Below are 17,666 nucleotides of genomic sequence, written 5' to 3' on the forward strand. Positions count from 1 at the left end.
CCTTCCGTGTTCTGAAATGTGTTTCAAGACCACGCACGCACAAGTGATCACACACACCCACCCCTCTTTAGTTTATGGTGGAGTATAAATAAAATACTCCGGCTATTTAGCTATACCGCTGTAGTCACTAGCCAGTTCTAGTGATGCTAGGTTCAGCGCAGATGTAATGTTCCTAAATTATTATGAGGTCATTGCACCTTATGTCATTATACATGGTCATTGTGTTCAAATTCTATTCTTCCAGTATTCTTCTGATTTTCTGTTGTTGCACCAGACAGTTCCCTGTGGTCTAGACCCATTGTGGTATTAGTCTCTTCATTTCAAGGAATGTGAAGAATTTGTCTTGAGAAGTAGAAGTCAGAACATATTTTTTGGTATGTAACTCCTGTATAGTGTGGCAATGGGAGTGTATATTACTGGAAATGTTCAGTTTTACAAGTAAACTACTAGAATTTTGGTAACTTTCAAGGAGTATATGGAATTTTATGATAGCTGGTGGCATTTTTGAGTACTTCAGATTATCACAGGTGTCAAATCTCTGGCACTCTGTGTGGCCTTAAATATAATTTTACATGTGTAATAAAACAGGAGCCCTAATAATAAACCAATTTAGTGAATTAATGAGGGTTTCACCATGACCTTTTAAAATGTATTGATTTTTTTTTTACACTTTTTACATTGTCAGTATGTGTTTATAAAAATGTTTTGTGGCAGTATTTGGAAGAGTTGCAGAGTTAATTATAAATAATGCCATTGCGGACAAGTTGCTTAATGTTTTTGTCAATTCTCATAAACCATATGGTATATCCACTTGAATCTCGTGGCAAATATAGACGAAGAATATATGTATATATATCGCACATAAACACACATTCAAGCAAACAAATACGTATGTCGACAACCCCTTGTCTATTAGCTGACCCTGTATAAAATCGAGCACACAGCCATGCAATCTCTATAGACAAACGTTGGCAGTAGAATGGCCCGTGCTGAAGAGCTCAGTGACTTTCAATGAGGCACAGTCCTAGGATGCCACCTTTCCAACAGGTCAGTTCATCAAATCTCTGATCTGCTAGAACTGCCGTGGTTAACTGTAAGTGCTGTTATTGTGAAGTGGAAATGTCTAGGAACAACAACTGCTCAGCCGCGAAGTAGTAAACGGGACCTCCGAGTGCTGAAGCCTTGGTCCTTGTCCTTGGTTGCAACACTCATTAGAGAGTTCCAAACTACCTCCGGAAGCAACGTCAGCAATAGAACTGTTTGAAGGGATCTTCATGAAATGGGTTTCTTTGGCCGAGCAGCCGCACACAGCCTAAGATCACAATGCCAAGCGTTGGCTGGAGTGGTATAAAGCTCACCACCATTGCACTCGAGTGCAGAATCACGCTTCACCATCTGACAGTCCGAAAGACGTATCTGGGTTTGACGGATGCCAGGAGAACACTGCCTGCCCAAATGCATAGTGCCAACTGTCAAGTTTGGTGGAGGCGGAATAATGGTCTCGGGCTGTTTTTCATGGTGAGTCCCCTTAGTTCCAGTGAAGGGAAATCTTAACACTACAGCATACAATGACATTCTAGACAATTCTGTGCTTCCAACTTTGTGGCAACAGTTTGGGGAAGGCCCTTTCCTGTTTCAACATGACAATGCCCACATGCACAAAGCAAGGTCCATACAGAAATGGTTTGTTGAGATCGGTGTAGAATAACTTCACTGGCCTGCACAGAGCCCTGACCTCAACCCCATCAAACACCTCTGGGATGAATTGGAAAGCTGACTGCGAGCCAGGCATAATTGCCCAAATTCAGTGCCTGACTTAACTAATGCTCTTGTGGCAGAATGGAAGCAAGTCACATCAGCAATGTTACATCTAGTGGAAAGCCTTCCCAGAAGAGTGGAGGCTGTTAAAGCAGTAAAGGGGGACCAACGTATTCATGCCCATGATTTTGGAATGAGCTGTTTGACCATGTAGTGTATATACATATATTTTAAGTTATTCAAGTATAAATTACCATAGATTACCTACTAATTACCTAAGATTACAAACTTTAGTAAATTACCAGTAGCTTTGCAACCATACTCCTGTACAATGCATTATGAATCCGTTATAATGTATTGTAGCCTACAGTATAGCCTAGCCTACTTTGGAAATCTGAACCTGTCAACGTTTCAGGTTAAAAACTTCTCATGGCTGGGGGCAATATTGAGTGGCTTGGATGAATAAAGTGCCCAGAGTAAACTAGCTGCTACTCAGGCCTAGTTACTAATATATGCATATCATTAGGATATTTGGATACTAAAGTTTCTAAAACTGTTTGAATGATGTCATTGAGTATAACAGAACTCATATGGCAGGCAAAAGCCAGAGAAAAAAATCCAACCAGGAAGTGGGATATCTGAGGTTTGTAGTTTTTCAACTCTTAGCCGATCTAAGAGTGTAAATTTGGTCCGATTGCACTTCCTAAGGCTTCCACTAGATGTCAACAGTCTTTAGAACCTTGTTTGATGCTTCTACTGTGAAGGAGGGGGGAATTTGGAGCTGATTGAGTCAGAGGTCTGCCAGAGTGGCATGAGCTGATCACGTGCGTTCAGAGTTAGCTTTCGATCATATTTCTCCAGACAAAGGAATTCTCCGGTTGGAATATTATTGATGATTTATGATAACTTCCTAAAGATTAATTCTATACATCGTTTGACATGTTTCTATGGACTGTAACGGAACCTTTTGACTTTTCGTCTGCTCGTGCCTCATGAATTTGGATTACTAGGCTAAACGCACAAACAAAAGGGAGGTATTTGGACATGAATGATGGACTTTATCGAACAAATCAAACATTTATTGTGGAACTGGGATTCCTGGGAGTGCATTCTGATGAAGATCATCAAAGGTAAGTGAATATTTATAATGCTATTTCTGATTTCTGACTCATGGCGGATATCTGTATGGCTTGTTTTGTTGTCTGAGCGCTGTACTCGGATTATTGCATGGTGTGCTTTTTGGGTAAAGCTTTTTTGAAATCTGACACAGCGATTGATTTAAGGAGAAGTTTATTTCAAGTTCCATGTATAATACGTGTACACTGCTCAAAAAAATAAAGGGAACACTTAAACAATACAATGTAACTCCAAGTCAATCACACTTCTGTGAAATCAAACTGTCCACTTAGGAAGCAACACTGATTGACAATAAATTTCACATGCTGTTGTGCAAATGGAATAGACAACAGGTGGAAATTATAGGCAATTAGCAAGACACCCCCAATAAAGGAGTGGTTCTGCAGGTGGTGACCACAGACCACTTCTCAGTTCCTATGCTTCCTGGCTGATGTTTTGGTCACTTTTGAATGCTGGCGGTGCTTTCATTCTAGTGGTAGCATGAGACGGCGTCTACAGCCCACACAAGTGGCTCAGGTAGTGCAGCTCATCCAGGATGGCACATCAATGCAAGCTGTGGCAAGAAGTTTGCAGTGTCTGTCAGCTTAGTGTCCAGAGCATAGAGGCGCTATCAGAAGACAGGCCAGTACATCAGGAGACGTGGAGGAGGCCGTAGGAGGGCAACAACCCAGCAGCAGGACCGCTACCTCCGCCTTTGTGCAAGGAGTAGCAGGAGGAGCATTGCCAGAACCCTGCAAAATGACCGCCAGCAGGCCACAAATGTGCATCTGTATGCTCAAACTGTCAGAAACAGACTCCATGAGGGTGGTATGAGGGCCCGACGGTGGGGGTTATGCTTACTGCCCAACACCGTGCAGGACGTTTGGCATTTGCCAGAGAACACCAAGATTGGCAAATTCGCCACTTGCGCCCTGTGCTCTTCACAGATGAAAGCAGGTTCACACTGAGCACATGTGACAGAGTCTGGAGACACCATGGAGAACGTTCTGCTGCCTGCAACATCCTCCAGCATGGTGGGTCAGTCATGGTGTGGGGTTGCATTTCTTTGGGGGGCCGCACAGCCCTCCATGTGCTCGCCAGAGGTAGACTGGCTGCCAATTGGCACCGAGATGAGATCCTCAGACCCCTTGTGAGACCATATGCTGGTGCGGTTGGCCCTGGGTTCCTCCTAATGCAAGACAATGCTAGACCTCATGTGGCTGGAGTGTGTCAGCAGTTCCTGCAAGAGGAAGGCATTGATGCTATGGACTGGCCCGCCCGTTCCCCAGACCTGAATCCAATTGAGCACATCTGGGACATCATGTCTCGCTCCATCCACCAACGCCACGTTCTACCACAGACTGTTCAGGAGTTGGCGGATGCTTTAGTCCAGGTCTGGGAGGAGATCCCTCAGGAGACCATCCGCCACCTCATCAGGAGCATGCCCAGGCGTTGTAGGGAGGTCATACAGGCACGTGGAGGCCACACACACTACTGAGCCTCATTTTGACTTGTTTTAAGGACATTACATCAAAGTTGGATCAGTCTGTAGTATGGTTTTCCACTTTAATTTTAAATGTCAGTTTTTCTGTAAATTGATGTGGCTCTCTGCAAAATCACCGGATGTTTTGGAACTACTGAACGTTACGCGCCATTGTAAACTAAGATTTTTGTATAGAAATATGAACTTTTTTTCGAACAAAACATTAATGTATTGTGTAACATGAAGTCCTGTGAGTGTCATCTGATGAAGATCATCGAAGGTTAGTGATTCATTTTTATCTCTTTTACCTGCTTTTTGTGACTCTCTTTGGCTGGACAAATGGCTGTGTTTTTCTGTGACTAGGTGCAGACCTAACATAATCGTTTGGTGTGCTTTCGTCGTAAAGCCTTTTTGAAATCGGACACTGGGGTGGGATTAACAACAAGTTTATCTTTAAAATGGTGTAAAATACCTCTATGTTTGAGGAATTTTAATTATGAGATTTCTGTTTTGAATTTGGCGCCCTGCACTTTCACTGGCTGCTGTCATATCAATTCTGTTAGCGTGGTCTAAGCCATAAGAAGTTGTTAACAACCACGAGAATGCAGAATACAATCTAGTCTACCAACTGAAATTTATTTCATTTTCCACCATTGCCTCAAATTAAATGAATCATAACAAACTGGTCTCAATGAAAATGGAAAGTGTACCCGAGTGCACTGTACCAGTTCAACCCTACTGGAAATTATGGGATGGATTGAATTGAAACTCCTAAAATCCCATTTTTAGTCACATTTATCCCTCAATCTCACACAATCTCACACAAATTATCAAGGAACCTACCAGGTACAACCCTAAATCTGTAAACATGGGCACCTTCATAGATATCATCCTTACCAATTTGCCCTCCAAATACACCTCTGGTGTCTTCAACCAGGATCTCAGCGATCACTGCCTCATTGTCTGCGTCCGTAATGGGTCCGCAGTCATTCGACCACCCCTCATCACTGTCAAACACTCCCTAAAATACGTCAGCGAGCAGGCCTTTCTAATCGACCTGGTCCAGGTGTCCTAGAAGTACATTGACCTCATCCCGTCAGTAGAGGATGCCTGGTTGTTCTTTAAAAGTGCTTTCCTCACCATCTTAAATAAGCATGCCCTGTTCCAATTAAGAACAGATATAGCCCATGGTTCACTCCTGACTTGACTGCCCTTGACCAGCACATCCTGTGGTGTACTGCATTAGCATCGAATAGCCCCCGCTATATGCAACTTTTCAGGGGAGTCAGGAACCAATATACACATTTCGGAAAGCAAAGGCTAGCTTTTTAAAACAGATATTTGCATCTTGAAGCCCTGATTCCAAAAAGTTTTGGAACACAGTAAATTCCATGGAGAATAAGAGCACCTTCTCCCAGCTTCCCACCCACTGCACTGAGGCTAAGAAACACTGTCGCCACGATAAATCTACGATAAACGATAATTTCAACAAGCATTTTTCTACAGCCGGCCATGCTTTCCACCTGGTTACCCCTACTCCGGCCAACAGCTCTGCACCCCCGAGGAAACCTACCCAAGCCCCCCCCCTCCCCACCCCACACTTCTCTTTCACCCAAATCCACATAGCGGATGTTCTGAAAGACCTGCAAGATCTTGACCCCCTACAAATCAGCTGGGCTAGACGATTTGGACCCTCTCTTTCTAAAATTATCCGCTGCAATTGTTGCAACCCTTTTACTAGCCTGTTCAACTTCTCATATCATCTGAGATACCCAAAGATTGAAAAGCTGCCACGGCCATCCCCCTCAAAGGGGGAGACACTCTAGACCCAAACTGTTACAGACCTATATCCATCCTGCCCTGCCTTTCTCTTTGAAAACCAAGTTAACAAACAGATCACCGACCATTTCGAATCCCACCGTACCTTCTCCGCTATGCAATCTGTTTTCCGAGTTGGTCGTGGGTGCACATCAGCCATGCTCAAGGTCCTAAACAATATCATAACCGCCATCGATAAAAGGCTTTCGACTCTGTCAATTACTGCATTTTTCTTTTTATTACCCCCTTTTTCTCCCCAATTTCGTGGTATCCAGTTGTTAGTAATTACTATCTTGTCTCATCGCTACAACTCCCGTACGGGCTTGGGAGAGACGAAGGTCAAAATCCATGCGTCCTCCGAAACACAACCCAACCAAGCCGCACTGCTTCTTAACACAGCGCGCATCCAACCCGGGAGCCAGCCGCACCAATGTGTCAGAGGAAACACAGTGCACCTGGCGACCTTGGTTAGCGCGCACTGTGTCCATCCCGCCACAGGAGTTGCTGGTATGCGATGAGACAAGGATATCCCTACCTGCCAAACCCTCCCTAACCCGAACGACGCTATGCCAATTGTGCGTCACCCCACGGACCTCCCGGTCGCGGCCGGCTGCGACAGAGCCTGGTTGCGAACCCAGAGTCTCTGGTGGAACGCAGAGTCTTCAGGGTATTCAGTATGTATGTTTAGGGCTTTTCCTTCATCGCTAACTTTATCCTAGGTTTTTGACATTTCATGCTTCATTTGATAGCTGGGTAGAGTTTGTTGCATTTACATTTACATGCATTTACACTACCCTGCTTCCTATTCTGTGTCGACCCATTCCTCCCATGGAAAATATTAGAAAATGTTTACTTTAAAGCACTATGAAACCTTTTCAATTGAACATGGCCAGGTTTCATACCCTACTATTTGACATGTGATGATAAGAAAACAAATGTAGAAACTTAGGCCAGTTGGTTCACATCAGGAAGTGCTATAACAGCCTGTGTGCACATTATGGTTGGATTTTAACACTCTCAAAAATGTCATTTTAGTGGAAAGGAATTTCTCTTTGGATCTAGACCTGCATACAGGTCTCTACAGCCTTTGACTGACTAACTCAATTCAAGCTGTCTATTTATGTTGGTAGGAATGGCCACTACGAGTAGGAAGCCCGGTCAGCGTTACTGGGTGACAGACTGGGAGACCAATAACAAGCTGCTCACGGACACTGCCGAGCATCAACGCCACCATTCACAGCAGACAAGGCAGGAGGGGCGGGCCCTGAGGCACCAGACAGCCTGTAAGGTACAGAGACGGAGAGACAAGGGACTGTTATGAATGCCTGATGCCAGCCAGCAGGGAATGCATTGACAGAGATGACCAACTCATGTTCACCTCCTATACCCCATAATAACAAAGTAATACTGTGTGTGACCGTTGACTCTTCTCCGTCTCTCTGTCAGACACGCTGGGATGAGAGTGACAGCCGAGACAGGCTGGTTGACAGGATCAATGAGGTCACTGAGCAGAAGGACAGACTGCAGTTCTGCGTACAGGCAATGGAGAGAGAGATCAAAGCTCTGACACAGGTCACGAATACTTGTTATGGCAGGAAATGTGGGAGAACTACTTAATGTTCAAATCAATTTACTAACCAAAAACGTCATCAACACTTATACTGTAGTACGCATGTCACAGAACACAATCTGTCAGTGTCCCTAATTTGTTAAATCTAGGGACCTTCGGGAATCCACTTTCTACTATGCTATTTGTATGCATTGTTGTGTAGTCTGGTGCGGTCTACTCTACCCAAATCCTACCCGTATTAAGTAAGATAATCATAATCTAATTATTATGCCTGAGGGGTGTTATTTTTGTTCTTTCTGGAAGTATGTGTGTTGGTTGACAATGAATGATAGAACACGTTTAATCATCTAGCGGATCGTCCTTGGGCGTTTAGTACAAACTGTATCGTCAACCCGGTCTGTCTGTTTCTGTCTCTCTCCCAGGTGAAGGAAGAGACTGAGAGGGCCCTGGCAGAAACGACCGTGCCCCTGGAAGTGGTAGTGGAGTGTCTGACCCAGAGAGAGGGCCGGAAGGGGAGCGAGTTGGTCAGTGACCCCCTGGAGGGCCAGTTGAAGAGGGAGGCCCAGATGATTGACACCATGCAGCAAGAGCTGCAGCAGCACATCAGCAAGGCCTTCGAGCAGCTCTGGTAAGACAGGATAGAGATTTAACTGCTGAAGGTCTTTGGTTGTGTCTGGTTGATATGGTTTCATTGATCCATGGAACATAAAGGGTTTCTATCTAACAGGCAGCTGTGTTGCTCTTAAAAATGAAGGATAATGTGATGTGAAACCGAAACGGGTGGATGGTACTGACAATTGGAGGCATGCGTGTCGTCCTGATTTCATTTCACCATTGCTTCATTAAGATGAATTGCAGCAAATTTGACAGGATTCGTTAACATTCCATTTTGTTCTGTCGCCTGTGTGTGCCGATGTATGCATATCATTAGGAATTAGAACACTAGAATGGACATTAACTATCTTATGACAGTATAAAAGTTAGCCATTTTGGTCAGGGAGTTGGGCAGCCAGTGCTGTGATTAAAATATTGTAAAAACAATCAATTTAGAGATTATCTTCACAGTATGTTTATTAGCTAACTAGCCAGACGGTTTTATTTTTTTCAAATTAACTGCCAATGTGCCAATATTCCATACAAACAATGCAGTCAATCCACAGCCATACACCGGCTGAAATCAGTTGATGATATTTCAGAGGCTATTTATACAGAAAATTGGTCTAAAACCTGTGTAAACTGTATTCATAATTATATGACAATATTTTAGGTTGACAATTCTTTTACACCATTTCTGATACATCACATGCCTTTCTTTTATTTTCCTGCATAAGTAAAAGCAGGAAATGTATCATGTATGCCTCTACTGCCATTCATTCCATTTGGATTTCTCCCCGACCAAAACGGCTGCCATTATCACACCGTTCTGGAGCTTTGAGGGTTTATGATATATCCCCTCTAGTAATTTAATAGGATCTCCTGATGTATGCTTGCTATAGTTCTATGCGGGTGATAAATCTAATGTCCCTTCTTAGCAATGTAGCTTCAATAAAGTTTATTCCATTTAACTTCAACCTGTCTCAAGGAAGCCCACCAACGGCTGACCTTTGACCTAACCAACAAGACCGAAGCCCTGGATGTGGACCTATCATGCCTGTCACTCACAGACAGGTCACCTGACATATCTTTCAAGCCTGACCCCACCCATGTACCCACTAGGTAAGGATGGGAGCTGAGTACTGCCTTGTCAACCTACTGAGTCAACATGTGTAGAATAAAAGAGATGATCATGAGTGAAATTATACTGTATATTTCTAGGATATTTCTAAGAATTTTGTTTTACATAATCGTCACCCCTAAATACTATGTATTGTTGTTCAGATTCCAGAACACTCAATGGCAGACCAATTCTCAGCCTTTACCTAAATCTTGATTTATGTTCTTTTGAACCACTAAACCTCAACTGATCCTCTAAACCTAAAACATTTTCTAATTTATAACACAGTACTTACCAACGTATAACTGTGGCTGATTTATTGTCTTGTACCCTGCAGTACCTCCACACACCAAGAGTGGGAGCAGTTCACCCACTACAACGTGACCCGGGCTGAGGAGGAGATGCAGGCTTCCCTACAGCTGAGGGAGACGATGACCTCTACAAGGATACAGGTGCTAGAGGACTGATCTAGAATCAGTTTATCCTCCCCAAATCCTAACCTTAACCATTTGAGGTCAAAACACAAGACTGAGCTTCGATCAGTGTGTAGGGGCAACTTAAACCTACTCCTACAAAATAATGTGTGGGTGGAACTATCTGTATTAGTAGCACAGGAAGTCAGGGTCGGGGAATGGAAACTGGGGAGGGTGGGGGCTCGTCTGGATGTACGGTCAGAGACCAATTTACGCAGTATGAAAATTTATTCCATAAGGCGTATAGGGCAACTCCCATAACAAACTAATAAAAAAAGGAATGTTTGGTATTTCTAAGTGTTTTTGGACTGTATTTTAGTAATATGCTTGCTGCCCATTTCAAACTGTATACATGCCTGAGGCTGGTCGAGCCAGAGTGGGTACAAATCCTGGCCCATACCCTATTCTGCATCTCCCTCCTTCTTTCTCCCCTCTCATTTCATGCTAGCCCCATTTGAATAGAATGAAAATACTTTAAAAATAAATATATATACCACCGAACAGAAATATTAAAGGAACATGCAACAATTTCAAAGATTTTACTGAGTTCATATGAGGAAATCAGTCAATTGAAATAAATACATTAAGCCCTAATCTATGGATTTCACATGACTGGGAATAAAGATATGCATCCGTTGGTCACAGACACCCTTAAAAAAAAAAAAGTAGGGTCTGGATTAGAAAACCAGTCAGTATCTGGTGGGACCACCATTTGCCTCATGCAGTGTGACATATCCTTTGCATAGAGCTGATCAGGCTGTTGATTGTGGCCTGTGGAATGTTGTCCCACTCCTCTTCAATGGCTGTGTGAAGTTGCTGGATATTAGTGGGAACTGGAACACGCTGTCGAACATGTCGATCCAGAACATCACAATTATGCTTGATGGGTGACATGTCTGGTGAGTTTGCAGGCCAGGGAAGAACTGTGACATTTTCAGCTTCCAGGAATTGTATACTGATCCTGATGACATGGGGCTGTGCATTATCATGCTGAAACATGAGGTGATTGTGGCGGATGAATGGCACAACAATGGGCCTCAGGATGTTGTCACAATATCTCAGTGCATTCAAATTGCCATCGCTAAAATACAATTGTGTTCGATGTCCTTAGCTTATGCCCTTCCTTTACCATAACCCCGCTGCCACCATGGGGCACTGTGTTCACAATGTTGACATCAGCAAACCATACACGCTGTCTGCCATCTGCCTGGTACAGTTGAAACTGGGATTTATCTGTGAAGAGCACACTTCTCCTTCTATGGCCACAACACCAAACTGCAGTCAGGTCAAGAGCCTGGTGAGGACGACGAGCTTCCCTGAGATGGTTTCTGACAGCTTGTGCTGAAATTCTGCAGTTGTGCAAACCTACAGTTTCATCAGCTGTCTGGGTGATTTGTCTCAGACCATCCCTCAGGTGAAAAAGCTGGATGTGGAGGTCCTGGGCTACCGTGGTTACACGTTGTGGTCTACGGTTATGAGACCAGTTGGACATACTGCCAAATTCTCAAATTACGTTGGCCTCCAATAGAGAAATTACATTGGCTTATGGTAGAGAAATGAACATTCAGTTCTCTAGCAACAGCTCTGGTGTATATTCCTGCAGTCAGCATGCCAATTGCACGCTCCCTCAACTTGAGGCATTGTGTTGTGTAACAAAACTGCACATTTTAGAGTGGCCTTTCATTGTCCCCAGCACAAGGTGCACCTGTGTAGTGATCATGCTGTTTAATCAGCTTCTTGATATGCCACAATTTTAAAAAACAATATACAGTCAGGTCCGTAATTATTAGCAGCCTTGATAAAGATGAGGGAAAAAAGACAGTATAAAATAAATAATAAAAGTACTGAGCTATATTGCATGCACATTTTTGGGGTGGAAAATGTATTATTTTATACTAATGCAATTGCTCAGATATAGAGATGATGTTTAAGAACTAATAGAAAAACCTCAAAGATGGGGTTTAAAATGATTGGCACGCCTGTTTTCAGTGCTCCAGCACCCTCCCCTTGAGAGGGTAACGGCACTGAGCCTTTTTCTAAAATGTTTTATGAGATTGGAGACCACGTTGGGAGGGATCTCAGACCATTCCTCCATCTGTGCTTATGGACTGCCCTCCTCAAATCAAACTACAGGTTTTCAATGGGGTTCAAGTCTAATTTATCCTGTAACTCCCTCTGGATAAGAGTGTCTGCTAAATGACTAATGTAAGTCCAGAGACTGAGATGACATTTGAAAAATGTTGATTTTGTGGTCAATCAACCACTTCTTTGTGGATTTTGATTAGTGCTTGGGGTTATTGTCTTGCTGGAAGATCCACTTCCGGCCAAGTGTCAGTCTCTTGGCAGAGAAAACAAGGTTTTGGGTTAAAATGTCCTGGTAAAAAGAAAAAGTTAATGATGCAACGTTATTGACCTTAACAAGGGCCCCAGTACCAGCAAAATAGCCCCTTAACATCAAAGATCCACCACCATATTTTACCGTAGGTATGAGATACTTTTCTGTATACGGTGCCTTCGCAACGTATTCAGACCCTTTCACCTTTTCCACATTCTGTTACGTTACAGCCTTACTCTAAAATGGGTTAAATAAAAAAAATCCTCATCCATCTTCACACTATAGCCCATAATGGCAAAAACCAAGCCAAAAACCAAGCCATGCGGTCGAAGGAATTGTCCATAGAGCTCCGAGGCAGGATTGTGTCGAGGCACATATCTGGGGAAGGGTACCAAAACATTTCTGCAGCATTGAAGGTCCCCAAGAACACAGTGGCCTCCATCATTCTTAAATGGAAGAAGTTTGGAACGACCAAGAGTATTCCTAGAGCTGGCCGCACGGCCAAACTGAGCAATCTGGGGAGAAGGCCTTGGTCAGGGAGGTGACCAAGAACCCGATGTTCACTCTGACAGAGCTCAAGAGTTCCTCTGTGGAGATGGGAGAAGGACCTCAGACTTCACCTTCCAACAGGACAATGACCCTAAGCACACAGCCAAGACAACGCAGGAGTGGCTTCGGGGACAAGTCTCTGAATGTGCTTGAGTGGCCGGAGCCCAGACTTGAACCTGAAAATAGCTGTGTAGTGACGCTCCCCATCCAACCTGACAGAGCTTGAGAGGATCTGCAGAGAAGAATGGGAGTAACTCCCAAAATACAGGTGTGCCAAGCTTGTACCATCATACCCAAGAAGACTCTAGGCTGTAATTGCTGCCATAGGTGCTTCAACAAAGTACTGAGTAAAAGGTCTGAATACTTATGTAAATATGATATTTCTGTTTTATTTTTAATACATTTGCAAAAATGTCTGAACCTGTTTTTGCTTTGTCATTATGGGGTATTGAGTGTAGATTGATGAGGATTTGTTTTTTGGTATCCGTTTTAGGAAAGTCTGTAACCTAACAAAATGTGGAAAAAGTTAAGGGGCCTGAATTCTTTTCCAAATTCACTGTATGCTTCTGTATATGCTGTATATGTGGCCAAATAGCACTGGTTCCAATTCAAGTGCCAATGGCGTTCATCAAACTCCAGGCGGTGCTATGATCAGACGCTACGGTCAAATATTATATACAATATAGCTCAGAATTTGTATGATTTATTTTATACAGTATTTTTTGCTCATCTTTATCAAGGGTGCCAATAATTATGGACATCAATGAATTGCAAAGACACCAGCAAGTGGACTTCAGTAACTGTTGTATTGGAATGCTGGTGTCGGGGATTGTTTAAGCTGAGGAGGACATATGGGTTTATTTCAAAGGCATGAGGTAGCACTTGTTTTTTTTGGCTCAGGCTGAAGCGGTGTAAACTGTATCCGAGGAATATCATCCTGATCGATATACAGTACAAAAGCATTCAACAGGAACGGGAGTCTGATCAATAAATGCTGAAGATCATCTTTACGAGGGGATTGTAGTAATGTGTTCCTGAGGCTTGCTGGTATTCTCACTCACACAGTCTGAAGAGGACATTATCACCTTTTGAAAACATCATAAGCATGTTTTTGGGATAAGTTTGAAGGACATGTTACTTAAAAATAAATAAAAAACTGCCATGATTGGCCCTTTTCATAAACTGACGTGTATCTGACTAAGTATAGCAAGATCATCCTCTCCAAGAGGGGCGGCAGCGTAGCCTAGTGGTTAGAGCGTTGGACTAGTAACCGGAAGGTTGCGAGTTCAAACCCCCGAGCTGACAAGGTACAAATCTGTCGTTCTGCCCCTATTAACCTACTGTTCCCAGGCCGTCATTGAAAATAAGAATGTGTTCTTAACTGACTTGCCTGGTAAAAAAAAAAAAGAGTGTCTCAGAGTAGGAGTGGTAATCTACTGTAGGATCAGGTCCCCCTGGTCCATATAATCTTATTCATTAGGACCTAAAAGGCAAGACTGATCCTATATCAACCCACCTACTCTGAGACTTTCTGAATACGGGCTACATCTTCCTTATTACTGCACCATAAGACTCTTATTCATCTCTCTCCTCTGTATGGTGTCTGATGCCCCCCTCTCATGTCCCTTTAGAGCCAGAATGACCTGGAGGGGCAGTGGGTCACCACTGGGTTCAACCTGCGCAAGAGGGCAGCTTCAGCAGGCCTGCAGTCAGCTGCACTGGCAGCACACGGCTGTGAGTACGGAGTCCTGCTCATTAGAGCGCACAATGGAAAATGTAAATGTATCACCTTGTATCAAGAGCTAAGCCTTTGAAAGGCTCTTGTTAAGCATTAATGACATGCTTAGCTCTTACACTGGGTCCTTCTCATGCTATACATCCACTAAACCCATTAGACCTCCCTCCCTCCGTCTGTCTGAGACGCACTGACCTAAAGCTGCTCTCTCCACCCTTCAACTGATCTCCCTTCTAATCAGAGCAGCACAGCCATTTTCCTTTGTTAGCGCTCCACTGGGCCCTATCCATCTCCATAGACATGAATACATATCGTCCTGGTAAGGAAGTCCACTCCAGAGGCAATAACAATAGCAGTGTCTGGAATGCACAGGGTGGGATTATGTAAGACTGGGGTCAATGCAGGGAAGGCAGATCGCCTAGGTTTCTCATGAATGTGTTCTGGATCAGTAACATCATATATACCTTAGAGTACAGTAGATCCGAACAAGAAGTGGAATCAGCTATTGTGTGAGAGCTAGAGGCTAGACCAAGAACCATAGAGAGCATAGATGGTGATAAGGTAGTATTGACTAGCATAGAGTTTAGAAAGCAAAGAGGGCAATTCTAGACGGCCCTTCTTAGCTGTTGGAGGTTTCTCAGGCTTCTCAGTGCTGACTCTGTGATCCTTTGGCTCTGTCTGTCCCACCAGACCAGAGAGGAGATCACAGAGCTGTTGAGGGACATCCACCATCTTGAGCAGGAGCTGCTGGCTACAGAGTGTCCCTTGAAGCTGGTCCATACCAGGCTGGAGAACAGGAACTCGAGGCCCGGAGTGGACCTCTGCAGAGACCAGGTAGAACCATAATAATAGAATTACTGGAATGCGGAAAAAGCCCCTCAATCCAGGGCAATTTGACAGTACACTCACTATGAACGCTGGTCCACACGTCAAGGGAAATCGACTTGAATGGCAATGTTCGTTCTACTCATTCTATTTCTATGGTTGATTCTAACTTGTAAAGCAGGAATGGGTATTCTTTGGTCCTGGAGGGTCGTTGTGTTTTCAGACGTTTGTTCTATGAAAGCCTGCACAGATTGACCCTTCAGAGGACCTGAGTTGTTGTAAAGGTTGATTTTTGTCATGGAAAAGGAGCAGTGTCTCTGTTTGTCACAGTATACTGGACAAAAATATAAACTCAACATGTAAAGTGTTGGTCCCGTGTCTCATGAGCTGATGTAAAATATACCAGAAATGTTCCATGTGCAATTTTTCTTTTCTCTCAAATGTGTGCATTAGTTTACTTCCTCATTAGTGAGCATTTATCCTTTTCCAAGACAATCCATCCACCTGACAGGTGTGGCATATCAAGAAGCTGATTAAACAGCATGATAATTACACAGGTGCACCTTGTGCTGGGGACAATAAAAGGCCACTCTAAAATGTGTAGTTTTGTCACACACCACAATGTCACAGATGTCTCAAGTTTTGAGGGAGTGTGCAATATGCATGCAGGATTATCCACCAGAGTTGTTTCCAGAGAATTGAATGTTAATTTCTCTCCCATAAGTAGCCTCCAATGTAGTTGTAGAGAATTTGGCAGTACGTGCAACCGGCCTCACAACCGCAGACCACGTGTAACCTCCTTATCCGGCTTGTTCACCTGCAGGGTCGTCTTAGATCAGCCACGTGGACAGCTGATGAAATTGAGGAATATTTATGTCTGAATAAAGCCCTTTTGTGGGGGAAAACTCATTCTGATTGGCTAGGCCTGGCTTCCCAGTGGATGGGAAGCCATGCCTTGTCATGTGAAATCCTTAAATGAATGAATTTATTTTAATTGACTGATTTCCTTCTATGAACTCTAAATCAGTAAAATCATTGAAATGATTGCATGTTGCGTTTATATTTTTGTTCAGTATATAATGTGTGCCCATACCATGACTCTGTGATCTCTGTAGGTGCATTCTGGACTGGTGGAAGAGGCTAAGCAGTTGGGAGCCACCATAGAAGCGTTACAGCAGAATCTAGCCAAGTCTAGGTGAGTGTATGTGTTATTGAGTTGCTATGAAAGTGAGCACGTAATATATCCACCTCGTAATACTCTTTCACAGCATATTGAACATATGATGTGCTCCCTTTCATAGCATATTGCCGTTTAATTTAAGGACCCCCCCCACACCATCTAACCCTGTGTTGCTGTTCTGTGACCCTGTGTACCAGGCACTCTCTGCAGTCCCTAGAGGAGCAACAGGCCTGTATAGGTGAGGACCTGTCCAGGAAGCAGGAGGCCCTGGAGCTGGAGCAGCGTAGCGACCACATCCGCCAGCACCTGGAGGTCCTGTCTGAGGCCGAGACAGTCAAGATCATCCCTCGAGTCACTGTCCCCATCCTCGGCTTCACCAGAGAGATGTTCTGATGAGGTGGACACACACGCATGAACGCAAGCACCCTTTTATTCATGGCTGTAAAGCGTTTTGAAATTCACTACGTATGGAGCGGTTGTACTTTGACTCCCATTCCCTGACTGAATTTTGGATTTACAATAGCGACCAATTTAACTGAAGCCTCACACAGTTTAAAAACGGCTTTTTACTACAAAGAATACACAGCAAAATATACAATATGTTTACAATATTGAACAATTACAGAATAAGGAATTGTTTTTAAAACAAATAATTTTAGAGCGTTATATAAAAAAATGTCAAGTGTAGTTCAGGACAATGAGAGGTGGGGTAAGAATGTCAAGTGTAGTTCAGTACAATGAGAGGCGGGGTAAGAATGTCAAGTGTAGTTCAGGACAATGAGAGGCGGGGTAAGAATGTCAAGTGTAGTTCAGGACAATGAGAGGCGGGGTAAGAATGTCAGTGTAGTTCAGTACAATGAGAGCGGGGTAAGAATGTCAAGTGTAGTTCAGTACAATGAGAGGCGGGGTAAGAATGTCAAGTGTAGTTCAGTACAATGAGAGGCGGGGTAAGAATGTCAAGTGTAGTTCAGTACAATGAGAGGCGGGGTAAGAATGTCAAGTGTAGTTCAGTACAATGAGAGGCGGGGTAAGAATGTCAAGTGTAGTTCAGTACAATGAGAGGCGGGGTAAGAATGTCAAGTGTAGTTCAGTACAATGAGAGGCGGGGTA

At 43.7% G+C, this 17,666-nt stretch overlaps 1 protein-coding gene across 1 annotated transcript; it reads left to right on the forward strand.

Moving 5' to 3' along the window:
* The first annotated feature begins 7,307 nt into the window (after positions 1 to 7,307).
* LOC118364037 (tektin-2-like) lies at positions 7,308 to 17,223 on the forward strand. The gene is made up of 9 exons (XM_035745285.2): positions 7,308 to 7,463; positions 7,622 to 7,747; positions 8,168 to 8,373; positions 9,297 to 9,461; positions 9,797 to 9,911; positions 14,448 to 14,561; positions 15,242 to 15,385; positions 16,492 to 16,571; positions 16,754 to 17,223. The coding sequence occupies exons 1-9, from the start codon at positions 7,308 to 7,310 to the stop codon at positions 16,947 to 16,949; spliced, it is 1,302 nt and encodes a 433-aa protein (XP_035601178.1). The 3' UTR covers positions 16,950 to 17,223.
* The last annotated feature ends 443 nt before the right edge of the window (positions 17,224 to 17,666 follow it).

Source organism: Oncorhynchus keta, chromosome 31, assembly GCF_023373465.1.
Source record: "Oncorhynchus keta strain PuntledgeMale-10-30-2019 chromosome 31, Oket_V2, whole genome shotgun sequence".
NCBI classification, from domain to species: Eukaryota; Metazoa; Chordata; class Actinopteri; order Salmoniformes; family Salmonidae; genus Oncorhynchus; species Oncorhynchus keta.